Raw genomic sequence first — 19,006 nt, forward strand, 5'->3', positions numbered from 1 at the left:
TGAATTATTTGCTTTTAAGGGATTAAAAAATCAGAATTAAAAGTTTAATTTGGTCAAAATCGATATTAAACCCTGTTGACCGTTAGTTTTTAACGGAAATGTTGACGGAGGACCAAAATGATCAAATTTTCATATGTTCAGGACCACCAAATCCAAAAGATAATGTTTAGGACTAAAAACGTAAAATGGTCATATGTTCAGAACCAATTTTGACCCTTACTCAATATTTTATTTATTGTCAAAAAATGAAATGGTTCAACTTTGCTACATACCAAAAAGGAATACAACTCAACTTAGTTGCTACATCCCAAAAAGGAATACAACTCAATTTAGTCGAGACATATACAATACTTTCCTCTTACTATATCATTTATGTATTAAAATTTGTATCGTTTTCAAATATCATATTTTATCATTTTAGGTCGTCAACAAAAAAATATAATATTAATAATTTTATTATTTTAGGTCGTCCATCAAAATTAGATCAATTTTTAAATATGAAAAGTTTTAAACACTTAAATTTACTATATTAATAATATTGACTGCACTATCTATAACACTCTACTTCCACCAACTTTTTTTCTTTCTGTTAATTTACTATTGTTGATTGAAACCCATGTTATTTACCACCTACTCTATTTTTTTAAGACTCAATGAAATATAAAAATAATTTAATCACGAAAACACTAATAATGGAGTATTAAATAGGAAAATTGGTCTCTAAAACCATGAACTTTGCCCAAAATTTGGTATTTCCAATAAACTTTGAAATTGGTATATAATATCACGAACTTTGCATTTTGTTTGGTATTTCCCAAACTTACTCAAATAAGATATTTTCATCAAAATCTTATTTAACATAAACAATCGTGATATGTTTTATAATATTTTTTTTTTAAGTTCATAACATGTAGTATAAAAAGTCATGTTGAAAACCACGTTGATTTAATTGTGTCAAGTATGATAAAAGTCTCGTAAGTTAGTCAAATATAGTAATAAACATGCCGTGGGAAATACCAAACAAAATGCAAAGTTCGTGATATTATATACCAATTTCAAAGTTCATGGAAAATACCAAATTTTGGGCAAAGTTCATGATTTTAGAGACCAATTTCCCTATTAAATACTACAATTGTTTATTGAAAGAGTACAAACGGCTATTTTGAGTTACGAATCCCTCTCATTTCAAATTTTCTGCAATCCTGCTACATCTCCTTCTCGTAGTTGAAGATCCAATTTCGAAATCCCTTTGACATGGAAATCCCCCAAGAAACTGATGATTACATAAGAGAATCAATCGATCACAGCGTCGGTCTGGCGGTCTCTACCGACGCACTTCTTTTTAAACTTCGAGCGGTCGAAGCGTCGCGGACTCACCTCCGTCGCCAGTATCTCTCTCTGCAATCCAAGCTAAAAGAGAAAGATGACGCCATTGAACGATCTAGGGTTTGTATTTGCTGCTTCTCCTCGAATTTCACTTTCGGAATTTTCGATTTTTGAACAAGGAATTGTTTCCTGCTTCTGTTCTTCAGGCCGAGGCGAGCATGAATGCGGTGGCTTTGAAGAAATTTGTGGAGGAAAACCAGAAATTGGCGACGGAATGCTCTAATCTGTTGGCGGCGTGCAATAAATGGGAGAGAGAGTGCTCGCTCTATGACCACGATCGTGAAGCTTTGATGGATTTTGCGAACGAGGCGGACGAGAGAGCCAAGGAAGCTGAGGTACGGAATCGTGATTTAGAGGAGGAGAAAAAGATATTGGAGGAAGAGTTGTATTTCTACAAGTGTCAATCCCCGCAGTTGGTAATTTTAATTTCTTGATTTTCGTTGATTTAATTCTTCTTTTTCATTTTTTTGTTTTGTGGATTCGGGCTAGGTTTATTTATTTTTTATTTGCTAAACAATACTCCATGGTAGCGAATCACTTGATACATTTATGCCCTCTTCAAATTCTCATTTTTTGGTTCCCAGTTCTTCTAGGCTTGAAAATTTTCAGCTGAATTCCTTCAAAAGCCTGTCTGACACTCAGAGTTACTAAAGATACATGAACAATGTGTAGTTTCATATCTACATTACTCTGTGTTTTATGTTAGATTTTCCATGTCATTATCCTTGTTCACAATCTTATTGAGTTACTGGTCGATTGAGGTGAACTATAAGTGTTGTCCCTTTTTGTTAGTACTTTTCAAGTCTAATCTCTCCTCTTTGTTAGTCTGGGCAGGTCTCACTTGTATTACCTGCCACCTCCTATACACCTTTTCCTTGTTAATTGTTATACTCCCTATGTTTTCTTATTTTAGGTTTTGGTTTCTTGCCTACTTCACTATATGGATCATTACCAGAAAATGTTGAGCCTATAATGGTTTTAGTGAACAACCAAGTAGAAGACTGTTTTTTGACTTTTTGTTAATTGTGTATATTAGTTGGAATGGTGCACATGGAGGTGCATTTTATGATGTAATGATGTTTTGCTGGACTTGTCATTGCTTTATCTGCTCATATATACTAAACACATATTGACAAATTCTTAAAACATAACATGATCAGAACCTATTAGTAAATTACTTGGAGTCCCTTAAAAGTCCTAAAGCTATCCTCCCCAATTCGATTTCAGACAATAGTATATGTTTCCTTTTTTTTGGCACATTTTATCCTTTTTAGGTGGCCAGTTCAATTGCATTGAAGATTTTCCAAACTCTGTGCTCCCTCAAAATTGAGATTTCAAGTTTTTATGAAGTAGTCATGTTGATACAGAATTACTACTTTTTTTATTCTGAAAGCATGTCCGTAGTTGCTTCAAGCTTTTAGTCCGGATAAGGTTTGTTAGAGAGCCTCCTTTTTTACTTTAAAGTTCTTTAATATTCCGTTGCCGGTAAGGGACTTGTTTTGGTTTGGTTTTCTTTGCAAAATGCACTGTATATGAGAGAAACTAATCCACCTTAACTTTTAATGTCTGTTTTCTGTGTTGTTGAAGTTGCTGTACAATAGAGCTGGATATGGAACTCATAACGATTCTGGATACCGTTTTAGTAACTGAAAAACCTTTTGTGTGACCAACAGAGTTTTTTATTCTTTTACTGGGCTTTTTGAGCTGCATAATTGCTTCCTTTCTTTGATAGTGTATTGCTTTAAGTGCCTTCTCTTAATAAGTACTATTCCTTTTCAGCTGGTTTATGGGATGCTTCCCAATCTATTAGTTATCGAATACCCCTCTTGTATTATAAACATCTCTATGTGTGATTGGGTGACATAAAATTAAGCTATGCTGCTCTTTGAGGGAGTTTCCTATTTCACTTTTATCTTGGAAATATCCTTCTGGTACTGACACACTGTCTAATTTGATGGGTAAAGGATGGCAAGTCCACCAATACAGAAGAGGAACATCGTTTAGTGAATTCACTGTTCACTGCTATGTTTGGCAAGGACGAAATTGTGTCAACTGCACATAGCTTCCTAGAGGCACATACGGGAATTGAAGTTTGCCACAAGTTAGTGACATTGTGGTCAAGGTGGGATATATTCTGCAAATCAACATTGTTAAGTATTTGTGATTTCAGCCATAATATTATTGTTGTTCCAAACTCTGACTGAACTTCTAATTTCATCCAGCTTGAGTCCTTTAACCCAGAAAGCTGTAGCATTAGCAGCAAAGGTGAAAAGTCTAGAGGAAGACAAGGACCATTTAACGAATAACCTTCGTAGAGCTGAAGAGGAGGTACGTAAACCAGTGCAACTTACCCCCGCATGTTGTCGTATAAGTAAGTTCACCTGCAAGAATCAGACATATCTGTACTTTCAGGTGAATGCCTTCTTTGAAGAAAACAACGTCCTGAACGAGGAGAATAAACGGTTGATGAGGCAATGCTATAGGGAAAAGCACAATAATGGTTCAAGTGGAGGCACTGCTTCTGGAAAGGTATAGGATATATGTTATGTTTTTGGGGATTTAATTGATTGATTAACATATTTATGTTCATATTTAATGTCGTTTGAATTTCTTGTGGTTTGAAGGGGAAAAGAAAATGCAGCCCCAAGATGAGTAGCCCAGTGGAGAAGAAGATTGATTCAAGTGATGTGAATATGCTGAGACAGCCACTCTCACCACTCCAATTTAACTCCCCTGAATCGAGAATGCACAAGCAGTAAATCAAGAGATTTGGTCTTTAATTTTTTTCATCCCCTTGTTAATTTGTCTAATTCCTAAATTTCTGGGGAGAAAGTAATGATGATTGATCACTGTAGTTGTGATTATAGATGCAACGAAATGAGACGCTTTGATACTTGTGATTACATTCAGCCAAGAAATGGCCTGAGTTTTGCACGGGCACATGGCAGAGTTTAAGGCCGAATGGCCACACCTCTGGCTCGAGTCTCAGGTTTGTTATCCTGCACAGGCAGCATGCCACAAATTATGGCGGGGACTCATTACTGCTCTTAAAAAATAATCCTAAGTTCCTAACTACAATAAAGTAAAAAAGTACTCCCTCCGTCCCAAAGTAGATGTTACACTTGGGAAATGACACGGAATTTTAGGAGATGATATTTTGTGTGTTAAGTGGTGAGAGAAAATATAATTTTATAATTGATGTGAGAGGAAATTTTTTTCAAAAGAAGAAATGTGACATCTTCCGAAGCATTTTGTACTCACGCTCGGTCATGCCATTTGGCTGTTGAGCGTCGTACTTTCTGGTGACCCGATCCTAGAACACTCAACACTTTTGGGAGTTGCCGATAATGGGGTCCTTGAAGACACCAATGATTCGATGAAGACCTTCGCCAAGAACAATGTCTCATTGGGCCTACTATACTTTTGAGGCCTGGTGGTATCGATTGCATTCTTCTTGCCCTTACCCTTTTTACGTGTGATCATAGTCTACATATCATGATATCATTATCATTAGTGTTCACCAACAACAAATCGGTTGTCTAACTGGCAATTACTGGTAGGACCCCGTAGCCGGACTAGGTGCAATTGCATAGGCCGATGCTTGCCAATTTTGGCTTCTAACGAACTCAGCCATCTCCCCCTGTAGATCATAGTCGATGAAATCCATTAAGAAGGAATTTATATAGATTTTGGAATTCAAGAGAAGGTGTGGTATTTATACAAATTTTGGAATAAAAAATAAAAAAAATGCTTTAGTTGCATCGTCATGAGCCTCCCACCCATAACGCACGGCGGCTCGTGCCGTGACTCCCTGGCGTTGCGGGACCACAACCCCCCCCTTTTGGGTTGTGGATGCTCCTATGGTATATGAAGAAATCACATTCTATTTAAAAGTAATCAATAATGGTTAATCACTTTTCCTTTTGTTATAGTAACAAAAACCTTTTTGTATGATAGTAACAAAAACCTTGACTTATTAATTGAAGAAAAAAATTCTTATCAATTAAACTTCATTTCATCGTTTATGCGCAGTTAGCCCACGAGCCCAATTTATAGAGCCCATCACATAATGATCATAATTTGTTAGAAAATTAAAAAGAAAAAGAAAGTGTATTTTTTATGTTTGGGAAAAAGGCCAACGTAATCTCTATTCGACAATCAAAATCAACCACATAAAGCAGAAACCAACCAATCCATGAATACATACTCCAATATAAACACAAAACTGCTGTCTTTGAATTGTTACAACCATTTTCTTCGCCACCAGAATATCGTTCCAAGCTCAATTCCACTGTAAGTTCTCCATACAAATGTCCAATGCTTGCTTGTTTCCATCTCCATTAAATTTTTGAAGAAATATCAAAATGCTAATTTTGGATGTATGGAAAGATTATAAGCGATGTTAGGTTTGATTGGGATTATTCAGAAATGATAATATTTGTTCAACGCTTAACTTTCAACGATTAAATAAATTGCAAAAGTGAATTATGTGCATATATATTCATTATGTAACTTACTTGATTGAAGTATTAGAGTGTTTATTAAAAATAGTACTAAAGATTTACATCATGTTTTGTGCAAGAAATTCATTTGCAACAAATCGGTTTTTAACCAAGTCTAGTTAAGCAAAGTAATGTTGGTTGATATTCTGGTTGCCATGATTTTTGCTAAGAACTCGTGTAATGAATCTAGTCCAATCCAATTCAATTTCTCATATGTTTTTGCTGTGGAAATGTATGTTGAGCTAATGAGCCCAGAAGGTAACGTGAACTGTTCATTTTTAAATGTTTTACTTCAACATGAATATGAGAACGAATGTTATCGATACACCTATCGATTCAACTATAAGGTTACAACTATGAATGATGATATAGTTACGCAGTTATGCTATTAAAATGTTCTATGAAATGGATGAACTATGATGAATTTTCAAACTATTTAACAAATGCATTGCTTAATGAGGAGTACTTAATATCTAGGCCATTTTTTCACATGTTTATCAGGTTAAGCAGTTGGTGGTGTTGTGAGATTGAGGAGAGGTTGTTGCTATAGTTCCAAAGAATGTCATGTTTTACTTCCGCTGCCATATTTTCACCTGGTAAAGATTCTCTCATGACTTCCGTTTTCTGTGTCTTTTAAATATCTCCTATATGCTTAATTTGAAATGCTGTTTTGGGTTGCAGACTTCAAAACTTCATCTCTCCATGGATGATGTTTATGTCAATTGTTCGTATTGTTTTCTTTTCATCCATGATGTATCTCATTTATTGGGAACTCTAGGGGCACACCATCCTTTTTATTCAAATTTATGTGCCAAATAACCCCCTCTCTTCCCCATATCTTTATCTCTTGGGTATTTGTACTACTACAAAGCAAAATCATATTTTCTTGAATACTTTTGTACTGTCAGGCAACAGCTGCAGCATCTCTACATCAGCAAGTCTACTATTCAATAAATCCCAGCCAAAAAAGAGGCAGAATTTGCAATATGGTTTAAGAATCAGGGCTTCTTCTGCAGATGATGCCGATGACTGCAATGAAGAAGAATGTGCCCCTGAGAAAGAGGTTACTTCCTTAAATCTCCTACATTCCTCAAATGAATAGAAATGGTTGCATTTTAATCCTGAGTTGGGTGAATTTTATTGGTTTTCAGAAAGATTGTTAGTTTTGACATTAGTTTTTTCAGATTTGTCTGAGTACAATCTTACGCATGTGTGTGACGTTTGTGAGGGGTTCAATGATTAGATGATTATTATTATTGCCTATTGGCGGTAAAGTCAGCTGAGTTAGTTTGAAGTATGTGGATGCATTATGACCTGAAATTCAATAGTTTGCTGCTTTCATGGTTAAAGGATCTCATATATTGGTGACAAAATGAAACAGGTTGGTAAAGTGAGCATGGAATGGGTAGCTCGTGAGGAAACTAGAGTGATTGGTACCTTTCCACCGCGGAAAAAGGGATGGACCGGATATGTAGAGAAGGACACAGCTGGCCAAACCAACATATATTCTGTTGAGGCAAGAAAATCCAACATCTCTATCATATAAAATTTGGAAAATCACTTTCCAAGTATGCAATAACTCTTGAACAGATTACTTGTTCTTGTCTTACTCTTCTTCTAATTACATCCATTATATACCCCAGATACAAATGCAAGTGTTACGTTTGCCTGAACCTTTTATCGATACTGTCTTTGTTTTTATTGAGCTGCAATGTTCATTGCCATTCTTGCATTCTGCTATTCTAGTGTCCTAGCTGTTCTCTGTGTCCTCGAGGGAACTTTTGTAGCGTCTGCTTCTAAGGAGCCTTAGATGCATAGATAATTATAGCCTGAATTTGATTCCATGGTTAACGTTTAGCCCGAACTTAAGAATACTACAATCATAAAAACAACTTATCACCGTTGTTGAGCTGAAAGAAATTACCTGACCTGCACAGCCTGCAGTTTACGTAGCAGAAAGTGCAATCAGTTCCGGAACTGCAGGTTCATCGTCGGAGGGAGCGGAGAATACGGCAGCCATCGCTGCAGGCATTGGCCTAATCTCAGTCGCTGCTGCTTCAGTAGTTCTTCTCCAAGTAGGCAAGAAGCCGGCAGTAGTGCAGACTGTTGAATACTCAGGCCCGTCTCTCAGCTACTACATCAACAAGTTTACGCCTCCTGTGGTGCAGCAGACCGTTGAAGTCTCTGCGCCCCCTGTGGCTGAAGAAGCCTCAACACCTGTGCAAACGGAAACCTCTGTTGCAGAGGTCTCACAGTCTCAGCCTGAGGTTCAGGCCGACGATTCTCTGCCGTCTCCATCAGGCCCAGACGCGTCTTAGCCCGTTGATCGTGCTACTTTTGTCCGACCTCTAGTCCCACTTTTCGCGTATATGGCTTTGGTGAGGCGCGTTGTATATTGTAACACTAGACATCATACTCATTGTTGTATATGTTACTATATTCGTCTGCGGAGTTGCAAAATGACAGTGGTTCAGATGAGTTCAAATATTTATGGTTTAAAATAGAAATCACTCGATTATAAAAATTTAAGGTGGATTCATCATTTTGAGAATGAATTCATGGTTAAGACTCGAATTGTATAGATCTCAATATATTATCTATTTTTGGATTAAAAAATTTTCATAGTGAATTTATAATGTTTATTCGGAACGTAGATTGCGCGATAAATCTGATTCATGCAATAACTCCAAACCTTTATTAACCTTTTAAGAAAAAAAATAATCAAGGAAATAACGAAGTCGAAGTGGAAATAACAAAGACAAGCTTAACCAGATCAACACGTAAATTATGGGACATAAAATATGCAATCTTTCGATTGTAACGGGAAAATTTAGGGTAAATTAGTACTCCACATAGAATAGAAATGATACAAATTTTCAATTAATGAAGGAAGCAATTAGCAAAATGTTTACGATTAAGCCCTTTTTTTCCACTCATAATTGACGCTCTTTATCTTTTGCGTGTAATCCGTTGAATTTAAATGAAGTGCAAAGACTTCTTTCGCCTAATAGTTTTGTACACATTTTATTCCAACCATAAAATTTATGAAATACGAGTATATCATATTTAATGATTTTATTAATTATAGATCAATTTTTGCATCTCAATATTCAAGGTATATCAATTTCTATTATCAAAATTAGTCTCTAACAAAAAATGGCATGTCAGAAAAGGCTTACTTATTTTTCTTCATATATTGATATTGATAATAATCGAAAAAGATTGTAATAAAATGGATTAATGATGATAAAATGTAAGAAGAACAAAGTTTATACATTGGAATAAAATGTCCAGGCGGCATGATTTGATTGATTACATTCATTGACTTATTTGTAATCACATTACAATTCAGCCTAAAAAATGGGGTTGCTTGAATCACACTTGACTTGGACCAGAGTAGAGTTGAAGAATATTAAGTTCTTCACCGTTTAAACTTTAATCCCTTTCCGTCTCTATCTCTCTCCATGTGATCTGATACTGCAGCAATTACTGCACTCGTTTCCCACTCTCTGCGATCGTAAATGCCATCCAATTTTCTAATTCAGAGACGCGCATTCATCACACCAAGGGTTTTCCAGTGATGCCGCTGCTCTCTAAACGGAGGTGCCGCACTCTTCTCTTCCTCAGGCGCCTGCTAACATGCGCCATAGCCGCTATCACCCTTATGGCGCTCCTTTCCTCCGTACACGTCCATGAAGTTCCCAACTTACCTTCCGATGCATCCTACAAGCTTCCTGCGGTCTCCTCTCATTTCACTTTATTTCATTTTTTTTCTATTTATTGTCTTAGTTATACTGTAGCTTGAATTCTTTTGCCCTAATTATTAGCTAGATCGTGTGCTTCCTTATTGCGATTTAGTCTGTAACTGTTGCTTGGCATTCTAGAGCATTTATGGATTTGTTTGAAGGAGCTGATGATTATTGAGAGTTTAATAATCTATAAGTTGTTGTTTCTAGTTCTGAAATGAAATCTAGATCTTGACTTGGATGGTGGAAACTGAAATTTCGTTTGAATTGATGTAGCAGCACGAAACCGGGCACCAAAAGCTGAGCCGAGAGCGAAGCTGGATGAAGGAATTTACTCGGCCGCAGATGTTGAAGGCTCCTGTCACTGCTCACAAGGTTGATTTCTCCAATCCAGTATTGTGGATTAGCTCCCTCTCTCGCTATGTGCTTGCTGTTGTCAAGACAAGTGTTGGTGGGGTTGATAGTGGCAGTTATTGATGACATGTAGTCATGCCTCTTTCATGTTTTCACTCGTTTAGATTTGACAGTTGGGTGGCGGCGCGAATACAAGTTTGAATTTGGACAAGTTGTGGAAGCAACCACCTAATAGAGACTATGTACCTTGCATTAAACCAAGTTCATCTTATAAATGTAATGTAATACTTTAGTAAATTAGTTTCTTGTTGTTTTTGCTTTCTCTCATTGCACCTTGTCTTGCTTATTCATTTAGTATCTTTTGCCATTTCAGCTCCTCCAGAATCTCGTGGTTACCTACTTGTACATGCAAATGGTGGTCTTAATCAAATGAGAGCAGGGGTTTCTCTCTCTCTCTCTCTCTCTCCCTCTCCCTCTTCCCTCCCTCCTCTCTCTCATATATGTATACTGATAGTTGTATATGATGTACTTGGTGAGTAGTTTGATAAGGAATATCCTCACTAGCGAGTTCCTGTTTGCAGATATGTGATATGGTTGCTATTGCACGTCTGATAAATGCTACGCTTGTGATTCCTGAGCTAGACAAACGCTCATTTTGGCAAGATTCTAGGTACAGTATTCACTTTTCTTGCTCAGAGTAAAATGTTTATGTTTAAATAGTTTTGTTTAATCTTGTTTGTTAAAATTGCAGCAACTTCTCTGATGTCTTTGACGAATCCCATTTTATCAATTCTTTAGCTGGTGATGTAACAATTATAAAAAAGCTTCCCAAGGAATTGGCAAATGCCACTAAGGCAGTAAAGCATTTCAGAAGTTGGTCTGGGGTAGATTATTATGAACAAGAGATAGCAAGCATGTGGGAAGAGTATAAGGTACTTTTGTGATAGAAATCTGATCCACTTGTGTGCATGTCTTTCTCATTGTAAATTTAAATGGAAAATTCTAGGTGATCCGAGCAGCAAAATCTGATTCTCGGTTGGCAAACAATAACCTGCCTCCTGACATTCAGAAATTACGATGTCGTGCATGCTATGAAGCCCTTCGCTTTGCTCCTCAAATTGAAAGTATGGGGAAGGTAATTGCAGAGATAATTCTTGATGATCATCTTAATGTGTTTCTTTATTTTCATAAATGCATGCCCTGTAATTCATTTATTGTATTAAATTCTTTTGTTTGTAGTTGTTGGTAGAGCGAATGAGGTCATATGGTCATTACATTGCTTTGCATTTACGGTTTGAAAAGGACATGCTTGCCTTCAGTGGCTGTACCCATGATCTATCCCCAGAAGAGGCCGAGGAGCTAAAGACTATTAGGTGAACTACATTATTGATTTTTATGTGGTGCCCAATATCTTACAGTAACAGTGAATAATCGGTAGCTCTTACTTTGATCTTAAGGGAGAATATGACTTGGTGGAAGATAAAAGATATTGATCCAGTAGAACAGAGAACCAAAGGGTATTGTCCTCTTACTCCTAAAGAGGTCGGATTATTTCTTAGTACTCTTGGTTTCCCATCAAGTACCCCAGTATATGTTGCGGCGGGAGAAATATATGGAGGTGAATCTCGTATGGCTGATCTGAAGATTAGGTATCCTATAATAATGAACAAGGTATGCACATAAATTGCACACATATCAATTTGCTTTTTGTTCTTGTATGCAAGTTTGTATCAGTTAGTAGGGGCCTAGAAAAGTAATGCTCATTATCTAATGTGACACTAAGTACATGAAAATGAAACCCTTATATATGAACCAACCATGGTCAATTTTGACAGTCGAATATATGTTTTGGCTCCCCAGGGTAAGGGAGGGAATAGGGAACTTGTCATTGGTTAATTGTGTTCTTTTTCTCAAGTTTTGTTAGTTATTTTTCCCAGTAAAGGTCAATCTTGGAACATATGGCCAAAATATGAATTTGGTCCAAAACATTCACTTTTTGAAAAACAGGTCCATAACAAATGAAATCCTTGTCGCAGTGGCCCTTTTTAGATAGTTCCGTCAAAAAACTAACGGTCATGCAATTAGCGTTGATTGTTAGTTTTTTTACGAAACCGTCAAAAAAGGAATACTTCGGCCACATTTTCAAAAAGTGAATGTTTTGCACCAAATTCATATTTTGGTCATATGTTTAGGACCAAAATTGACATTTGCTCTATTTTTCCTTATCAGACAGTTAGAATTGTTTTATGTTATGTGGGTAATTTCTCAACTTTGATAACTGTCCATCTAGAACTAGTTTTGAAGTCATTACAACTTGTGGACCCTCCTCTTATAACCACATTTGCAATATGTTTGGTGTATCTCTATTTTACTACTCCCTTCGTCCCACAATGGGAGTCACATTTTATGTCGGCACTGGTGTTTAGAAATGTAAAGAATAGTGGGTTGGAAAAGTTAGTGGAATATGGAACCCACTTTTTTATATTGGTGTTATGATAAAATGTGAGTGAAGCGAGTTAGTCGAATTTGGGACCTACTTACCATTTATTGTAAAAGTGAAAAATAGGACTCATATTGTGGGATGGACCGAAATGGTAAAATGTGACTCTTATGGTGAGATGGAGGGAGTAAATAATAATATACAATAATAATTAAAGAATAGTTATAAATATGCATGTATGATGTATATATCATGATTGGTAATTTTAATAATTCAATTTTTAATGGCATATCAAAATCCATCACAAATCTATCAATACGATAAAGAAAAATAAAATAAATCATACTCCACAATGCTATAATATTAATACGTAATACGTACTCCTATATCTGTAATTTTATAAAAAAATATATATATATACACATTCGCAATATGTGCCAAGGTGTTGAAATATATTATTAATTTCATGATATTGTTCTGTGATACTTACTAGTGAAGAAGACGTGCCAAAAATAGTTTTACAAAAATTCTTAAAATATTTTATTTCTCTATTACGAATGAATGTAACAAGTACGTGTAAAGTTATTCTTTCAATTTATACATTTTATATTTTAATGTTTATGTCTTTTAAATAAGGAATAACTAAGCAGCATAGGTTCTCTTTTGTCTGGTTTAAATTTGATAATAATAATAATAGGTGAATCTTGTATTTACGTTTCATTTTATATCAGTCATGGTGATATAAATTTGACTAACTAGACAGAGCTGTTGACCTTGTGGTCTCTGTTGTGATAGGGATTTAGTTTCTTGTTGATGATTCAAGCTACATGTTTTGATGTTCATTTTTAGTTCTCATCCAGTGTGATTTGCCAGGAAAAGTTAGCATCAGTGGAGGAATTAGAGCCGTTCAACTACCATGCATCACAGATGGCTGCACTTGACTATATCGTCTCAGTTGAAAGTGATATCTTCATCCCGACGTATTCTGGCAATATGGCAAAGGCAGTTGAGGGCCATCGTCGATTTCTAGGTCACAGAAAAACAATTTCTCCAGACAGGCATGTCACTGTAACGTTTTTTCCCCTATAACTCTCCATCTCAGTTCAATTGGTTAACTTTTTGAACCATATTTGTTATTCAGGAAAGCACTTGTTCGACTGTTTGACAAAATTAATGGGGGAACGATGAAAGAAGGCAAAAATTTGTCAAATAGAGTTGTTGATATTCACAGGGGGAGGTATGCAATCCTCACAGAATGTCATATTGCTAAGCTGCTTCATTTTTATGCCACCATGTACACAATTGGTTGCATATTTCATTTCTTCCCTTGTCATTCAATATTTATTTTCTTTCTGTTTTGCATTTTCTTTTGTAACCAACCCTCTCTGGAGGTGTGGTTTTGAGTGATGCTTTGTGTCGATTACATATGCGCAACTAATAATCTAGTTTCTTTTAGTTTGTGGTGACCCATTTTCTTGTCTGCTTTCTTGATTCCCAGGCAAGGATCTCCAAGGAAGAGAAAGGGCCCACTAACCGGAACAAAGGGAACGGATAGGTTTCGTTCTGAGGAGGCGTTCTATGTGAACCCTCTACCAGATTGTTTATGTCAGATGGAACCTGCTGCACATGAGAATACTACTTTTATTATCAAATAGATGGTTGCTTGAAATATTTCTAAATTTTACAACCTATACAAAATGGGTTCACAGGTTTCTCTCCTCATTTAACCAAAGCACGTGTAAGGTGGTTCCGGTCGTGCATATTCCGGCATGTGGCGGGGAAAAGGTGTCGATGGTGCTTCTTTACAGTTAGGTTAAGAAATCAAGTTGTTGTAGATATTGAGGTAGATTAGTAGTTATTCATATTGATGCTAGGGATATTTTGTTTGAACTTTAGAATTTTATTTTTCAAAGTTCAGAATGAGTATTTAAACTTTTGCCTCGACACATTGTTTAAGAAATCAAAAGGGGGAGAATAAAACGATAAAAAAAAAGTTCACTGTTACCTGAGTCATGTTTTACAGTGCAGGAACAAATTTCTTACTTTTCGATACTGAAATTTTGAAAAAATATTTCTCTAGTTCAATCACTATCTTTTATAATAAAATTAATACATTTAACCTCGAACGCCGTGTATAAATAAAGTGTATGAAAAGGCAACATTTAGTACCGGACCAATAATTTGGATAATACGCCCAATGTTTTATTTCAAGCGTGGAAACCCCATAATTGCGATTATTATGAATTTGTAGTTATTACTATGCGAGTGAACATATAGAATAAGTGATAAGGAAGTCCAAGAAATACCAAACATGAGATCACCCAAAAAACCAATTTAGCTTATTAATGCATAGATTATGGATTACTTCTTCACATTCAACTAACAATGCTTGAAGTTATTGATTGACAAAAGAATCACAGTATCTATCGAAGTTGGGAGTGTGTATTGTAATATTTGCCTCAAAAGGTTAATTGCTCGAGCGGATCAACTTCATCAGCCTATGATCTACCTTCCAAATAGATAACACAAACCAAGCAACTCATTCAAGTATACCGAAAACACGAAAGCTAGGGTTAAATGAAACACCATTATTGATGCTCTAAAAAAAGCGGTAGAACCAGAGCTAGGTATCCCAACACCTGACCAATGCAAACATCAGATCCAACAAGACCCAATACCTTAAATACAAGGTAAAAACATTTGAACCAACCTCTTTTCATCTTTTCACAAGTACAGGCTCACCCCCATTGGGGTCTCCTGTCCACCTAGCACCAGTGGTGGATGCAAAAAAACTTTTTGAAGGGGGGCTATACCGCTATAGTATGAAATTTCATATATGGAATTGATGTATAAAAAATGCATCCCAAATTCGTTGGTTTCATAGTGATTACGGCAATTTCTTAATTAACCTCTGGTAACTAAACGTGTAATGAGATGCTGCAGCTATTCAACAAAGGAGTACTGAAATTGGGTATACTTATAGTTGTAATCAGATGAAAGATACATTAGACAAAAATTCAAAGAGGTCACACCTCATTACGAGTTGGAGCTTCATGTGCTCACAAGAACAAGCCAAATTCTCTTATTACTCAGACCTTTCAAGAATAAGAAACTCTCCTTGCATCAAACAGATTTGAGAATGTTTGACAGTTTTGTGGGGCATCAATTACAGAGGGCCTGGAAAAGTGCCATTTTCCCTTTGCTCATTCCATCTATCCACCTGCAGCCATGAATCAAGGACCAATATTGAATACAAACTAGTCAGATAATAAATACATAATATACAACTAAACATTGATAAATTTGTTATACTCCCTCCATCAACAAAAAATAGTTTCATCTTTCCATTTTAGTCCATCCACCAAAATTAGTTCAATACTAAAAATTGAAAGTTACGCACAATTTATTATTCACTTTTCACTCTCTCTCTCCACATTTTCTCTCTCACATACCTTACCCATATTTTATCTCTCTCCCATACATAATCAATTTCCCATTAAAACCCGTGCCGTGCCATACACTAAGGTGGTGTTCGGTTTCCTAGATAAATTAATACCAAGATACAATCTAGGATTGAGTTGAGAGATTATTTTAGTCATAGGGGGGTTAGCTATGACTAATTATCTCATGATTATCCATCTAGGATTGAATTGTGGGATTGAATCTCATGAACCAAACACACTACATATTTAATCCGGGATACAATCTTGCAAACCGAACACCCCCTAATGAGACTATTTTGGTGGACAGAGGGAGTGCAAAACACTAGATTATGTTACTCTTCGGCATTTGAGGAAGAAATATATTTTTCAAATGGGATTGGTATTTCACCTGGTATTCTAAATCCCTAAGTGAAGGATAGTATATTTAGTAAGATGGTGAAGGCATATACTGATACGTATACATATAGCATTTGAACAACTGTACAGAAGCATACCCATTCACCGGGGCAAAGAGAGCGATAATACTTAGCAAATTTGTCACACTCGGGTGCTTCTTCACCTTTTGCTGCAATGCACCTGAAAACGTACACCAATTTGAGAAGATATTGGGATAATATGGTGCAGTGAAGTTTCACAAACTATCAAGAACATATTTAGCTGGAAACGATTTTTAGTTCACCCACCGATGATACTCAATATATCTGGTGAAGCAGTGTCTAGTTTGGTTGGTAGTAGGGAAACGAAAGTCTGCTGGTGCAGTCTCAAGCTGCAAAGCGTGCATTCGGGAAAGGATAAATTGGTTAAGTAAATAAAGTAAGCAAAACCAAGAAGATTACTAAAGAGATTCCGATTAGTCAGAGCTAAACCTTTATCTCAGAAGTTTCTTCAGCTTCTTGTTCAGCTGTGTCTCCAGATTCAGCATTGTCGCTGCTTTCCTCACTGGGAGCTGAGTCGGCACTGTCATCAACAGAATTGGAGTCCTTACTTTCTTCAGTAGAAATATTTGTGACTTCAATACCCTCTCCAGCAATCGGAGCAGCTTCTTTTACAGTTTCCTCAGCCACGACTATGTTTTGTTTTTCCTCAACCAGTAAATAATCCTATGCACCAAGAAAAAAAAAAGAATGTCATCATAAATTAAAGTTGTGAGATTATTTTAGTTGGACTGGGGTGGCTATGACTAATGATCACATGATTATCCATCTAGGATTAAGTTGTGAGATTCAAACTCATGAACTAAACATAATACTGTACTTATTTAATTATGAGATATAATCTTGCGAACCGAACAACCCCTTTATAGATAAGCTTTCAATCTTAATAAAATAGGCACTCGAAGGAATAGAGATAGCTAGCTGAGAATCCTGAGGTTTGCAGGATTGGAGTGCCTATAAGCACTTTATGGATTATCTCTTCTCCGTCTGTTAAAATGATATTTTCCTAAATCATAATTTTACGAAATAAAAAGGGCCAATTTAAACTAACCAAAAAATGAAAAAAATAAAATTATCCAATTTATAAAGAGATCACACTCACATGTATACTGGATTCAAAATAAAACATTAAAAACAATACAGACTTCTATAATAAATCCTAAGAATTGACCGAGTAAGGAACTCCAGAGCTGCAACTCTATCAGATCACCTCCCGTTGGGAAAAGAAGCTACTTTAATAACTTGGTATTCTCAATCGCCGGAAGGTAAGAGGTATAGGAAACAATGCTCATCTCTATCAATTGGGAGGCAAAAGCAATCATAGTTTAGCCATCACAACGACGCAGAAGATGCAAAGGATTAAGCTTGACCACAGCAATCAAATTTCATATACAAACATTAATTCTTTATTCTAACATTTTTTCGTTCATCTACTTGTTTTCCAATTTTTCACAATATTCCACTAAAATTTCATACGAATAAAGGTATTTGTCCATAAAACAAATATATTTCGCGGTCGGTTCAATGCCAAATTTGAAAACCATGAAAACGACAATCAAAACAGTTATTAATAAAAATGAGAGGAAAATCAAATTCCAATCAAATCTGAGAGGAAGTGAGCCAACCAAACCAAATCCATGATACTGTTAAATTGATCAGAAAAGGGGGAAAGATAGGGATAGCAAGGTCCAACCGAAAGACAAAGCTAGCATAAGAAATCAGTTGAGGAAAAAATTACCTCAGCTAATGATGGGGATTTTGAAGCGTCAACGTCGGCCATTGTAGGAGGAACAGAGGTGATGACGGCGGTGAGATTTCAGTGAAGAGAGGGAGAGAGAAGTAGGAAAGCAAGCAGATACTGTAAGAAAGGCCCACCACGTGACTCAGGTTATTTTAGGCCCAACCCCAATAGATATTGGGCCTTAAATTAAATATCTCGAAAATTGCGGACCCATATTTCATGTTGAATAAATTTTAGTAATTTGAAAAGAACTCATTAACCTCACGTGAACAGAGAAAACTATGTTCTCTGCTGCTCAATTGAGAAAAAAAGTGATATGCACAATGATTGAAATTTGAATGTTATCGACCAGTCAGTCGCCCACCAAAGCTGCCTCCACATCGTCATTATTAATGATTTGCATCTATAGAGAGTTCAAACAAGTTTATTTTAATACAGATACCCAAATGTCGCATAGAACCCACCACAATCCATCTACGAAGGCATATACACTGAGTTTTTGAAATCGTTCACAATTTCTTATTTTGCACTATACATATCTTACAAAATTTCTTTAAAACTTGTTATCGTTTATATAAAGGGAGTTGGGGACACTTGGCTCAAACCAGACTGACAGAGTACGATTTTAAAACCAAAAACCACCCCTCACGGACTGGGACTGGCCTGGAACCAACATATCAGTTTCCGACTCAAATTTTTGGAATCACATGCGACAATTTAACCCCCGAAAAATCGAAGACCACGTAAAAAAAACTCTTAAAACCCGTGTGGAACTTATACAAAACTGGAAACATAGTTAAAATCACCAAAATGTCATTTCCTTTGCCGAACTAGTGACGGTTCAATAGGTGCCGAACCGGCACGGAAATGACTTATTCAATACTCATAAAGGGCACTCCTACAAGAACAATTATTCTTGAAAGACTTGCATAATTGAAAATGATTTTAAACTAAAAAACA

General features: G+C 36.1%; 4 protein-coding genes across 7 annotated transcripts; 3 read left to right on the forward strand and 1 right to left on the reverse strand.

Moving 5' to 3' along the window:
• Window positions 1-1,174: 1,174 nt before the first annotated feature.
• On the forward strand, window positions 1,175-4,281 carry LOC125196897 (uncharacterized). The gene is made up of 6 exons (XM_048095557.2): window positions 1,175-1,446; window positions 1,533-1,802; window positions 3,351-3,508; window positions 3,609-3,714; window positions 3,799-3,915; window positions 4,011-4,281. The coding sequence occupies exons 1-6, from the start codon at window positions 1,255-1,257 to the stop codon at window positions 4,143-4,145; spliced, it is 978 nt and encodes a 325-aa protein (XP_047951514.1). The 5' UTR covers window positions 1,175-1,254; the 3' UTR covers window positions 4,146-4,281.
• A 1,250-nt stretch (window positions 4,282-5,531) lies between these two features.
• On the forward strand, window positions 5,532-8,395 carry LOC125192973 (proline-rich family protein). The gene is made up of 5 exons (XM_048090659.2): window positions 5,532-5,679; window positions 6,390-6,484; window positions 6,797-6,951; window positions 7,270-7,404; window positions 7,826-8,395. Exons 2-5 carry the CDS (start codon window positions 6,448-6,450, stop codon window positions 8,204-8,206), a joined length of 708 nt encoding a protein of 235 aa, XP_047946616.1. The 5' UTR covers window positions 5,532-5,679; window positions 6,390-6,447; the 3' UTR covers window positions 8,207-8,395.
• An 872-nt stretch (window positions 8,396-9,267) lies between these two features.
• LOC125196961 (O-fucosyltransferase family protein) lies at window positions 9,268-14,370 on the forward strand. Of its 4 annotated transcripts, none has more exons than XM_089057661.1 (12): window positions 9,268-9,627; window positions 9,911-10,081; window positions 10,162-10,264; window positions 10,362-10,429; window positions 10,570-10,658; window positions 10,740-10,920; window positions 10,995-11,123; window positions 11,228-11,361; window positions 11,446-11,659; window positions 13,302-13,486; window positions 13,570-13,665; window positions 13,927-14,370. In XM_089057661.1, exons 1-12 carry the CDS (start codon window positions 9,469-9,471, stop codon window positions 14,081-14,083), a joined length of 1,686 nt encoding a protein of 561 aa, XP_088913787.1. In that variant the 5' UTR covers window positions 9,268-9,468; the 3' UTR covers window positions 14,084-14,370. The 4 variants fall into 4 exon arrangements, with proteins under 4 accessions (XP_088913787.1, XP_088913788.1, XP_088913789.1 ...); XM_089057662.1 differs by having other exon boundaries at window positions 9,914-10,081; XM_089057663.1 differs by having other exon boundaries at window positions 9,270-9,627; window positions 9,911-10,009.
• A 1,017-nt stretch (window positions 14,371-15,387) lies between these two features.
• LOC125196305 (cytochrome c oxidase subunit 12, mitochondrial-like) lies at window positions 15,388-18,198 on the reverse strand. Its single transcript, XM_089069892.1, has 5 exons — window positions 18,044-18,198; window positions 16,738-16,971; window positions 16,555-16,637; window positions 16,366-16,447; window positions 15,388-15,648 (listed from the first exon to the last, which is right to left on the reverse strand). The coding sequence occupies exons 1-5, from the start codon at window positions 18,083-18,085 to the stop codon at window positions 15,595-15,597; spliced, it is 495 nt and encodes a 164-aa protein (XP_088926018.1). The 5' UTR covers window positions 18,086-18,198; the 3' UTR covers window positions 15,388-15,594.
• Between the last annotated feature and the right edge of the window lie 808 nt (window positions 18,199-19,006).

Source organism: Salvia hispanica, chromosome 4, assembly GCF_029641045.1.
Source record: "Salvia hispanica isolate PSC_SH4W2 chromosome 4, Shi_PSC_v1, whole genome shotgun sequence".
In the NCBI taxonomy this organism is placed as follows: Eukaryota; Viridiplantae; Streptophyta; class Magnoliopsida; order Lamiales; family Lamiaceae; genus Salvia; species Salvia hispanica.

Bases quoted from the DNA above. Each gene is read 5' to 3' on its own strand.
- LOC125196897 (XM_048095557.2), top strand. From the start codon at position 1,255: ATGGAAATCCCCCAAGAAACTGATGATTACATAAGAGAATCAATCGAT. The intron at 1,803-3,350 runs GTAATTTTAATT...TGATGGGTAAAG, and splicing joins AGTGTCAATCCCCGCAGTTG to GATGGCAAGTCCACCAATAC. The intron at 3,916-4,010 runs GTATAGGATATA...TGTGGTTTGAAG, and splicing joins GAGGCACTGCTTCTGGAAAG to GGGAAAAGAAAATGCAGCCC.
- LOC125192973 (XM_048090659.2), top strand. From the start codon at position 6,448: ATGTCATGTTTTACTTCCGCTGCCATATTTTCACCTG. The intron at 6,485-6,796 runs GTAAAGATTCTC...TTGTACTGTCAG, and splicing joins CGCTGCCATATTTTCACCTG to GCAACAGCTGCAGCATCTCT. The intron at 7,405-7,825 runs GCAAGAAAATCC...TGACCTGCACAG, and splicing joins CCAACATATATTCTGTTGAG to CCTGCAGTTTACGTAGCAGA.
- LOC125196961 (XM_089057661.1), top strand. From the start codon at position 9,469: ATGCCGCTGCTCTCTAAACGGAGGTGCCGCACTCTTCTCTTCCTCAGG. The intron at 11,362-11,445 runs GTGAACTACATT...TTTGATCTTAAG, and splicing joins GAGGAGCTAAAGACTATTAG to GGAGAATATGACTTGGTGGA. The intron at 13,487-13,569 runs GCATGTCACTGT...TTTGTTATTCAG, and splicing joins AAAACAATTTCTCCAGACAG to GAAAGCACTTGTTCGACTGT.
- LOC125196305 (XM_089069892.1), bottom strand. From the start codon at position 18,085: ATGGCCGACGTTGACGCTTCAAAATCCCCATCATTAGCTGAG. The intron at 16,638-16,737 runs GTTTAGCTCTGA...CACGCTTTGCAG, and splicing joins AAGAAACTTCTGAGATAAAG to CTTGAGACTGCACCAGCAGA. The intron at 15,649-16,365 runs GTATGCTTCTGT...TCATGGCTGCAG, and splicing joins CTCTTTGCCCCGGTGAATGG to GTGGATAGATGGAATGAGCA.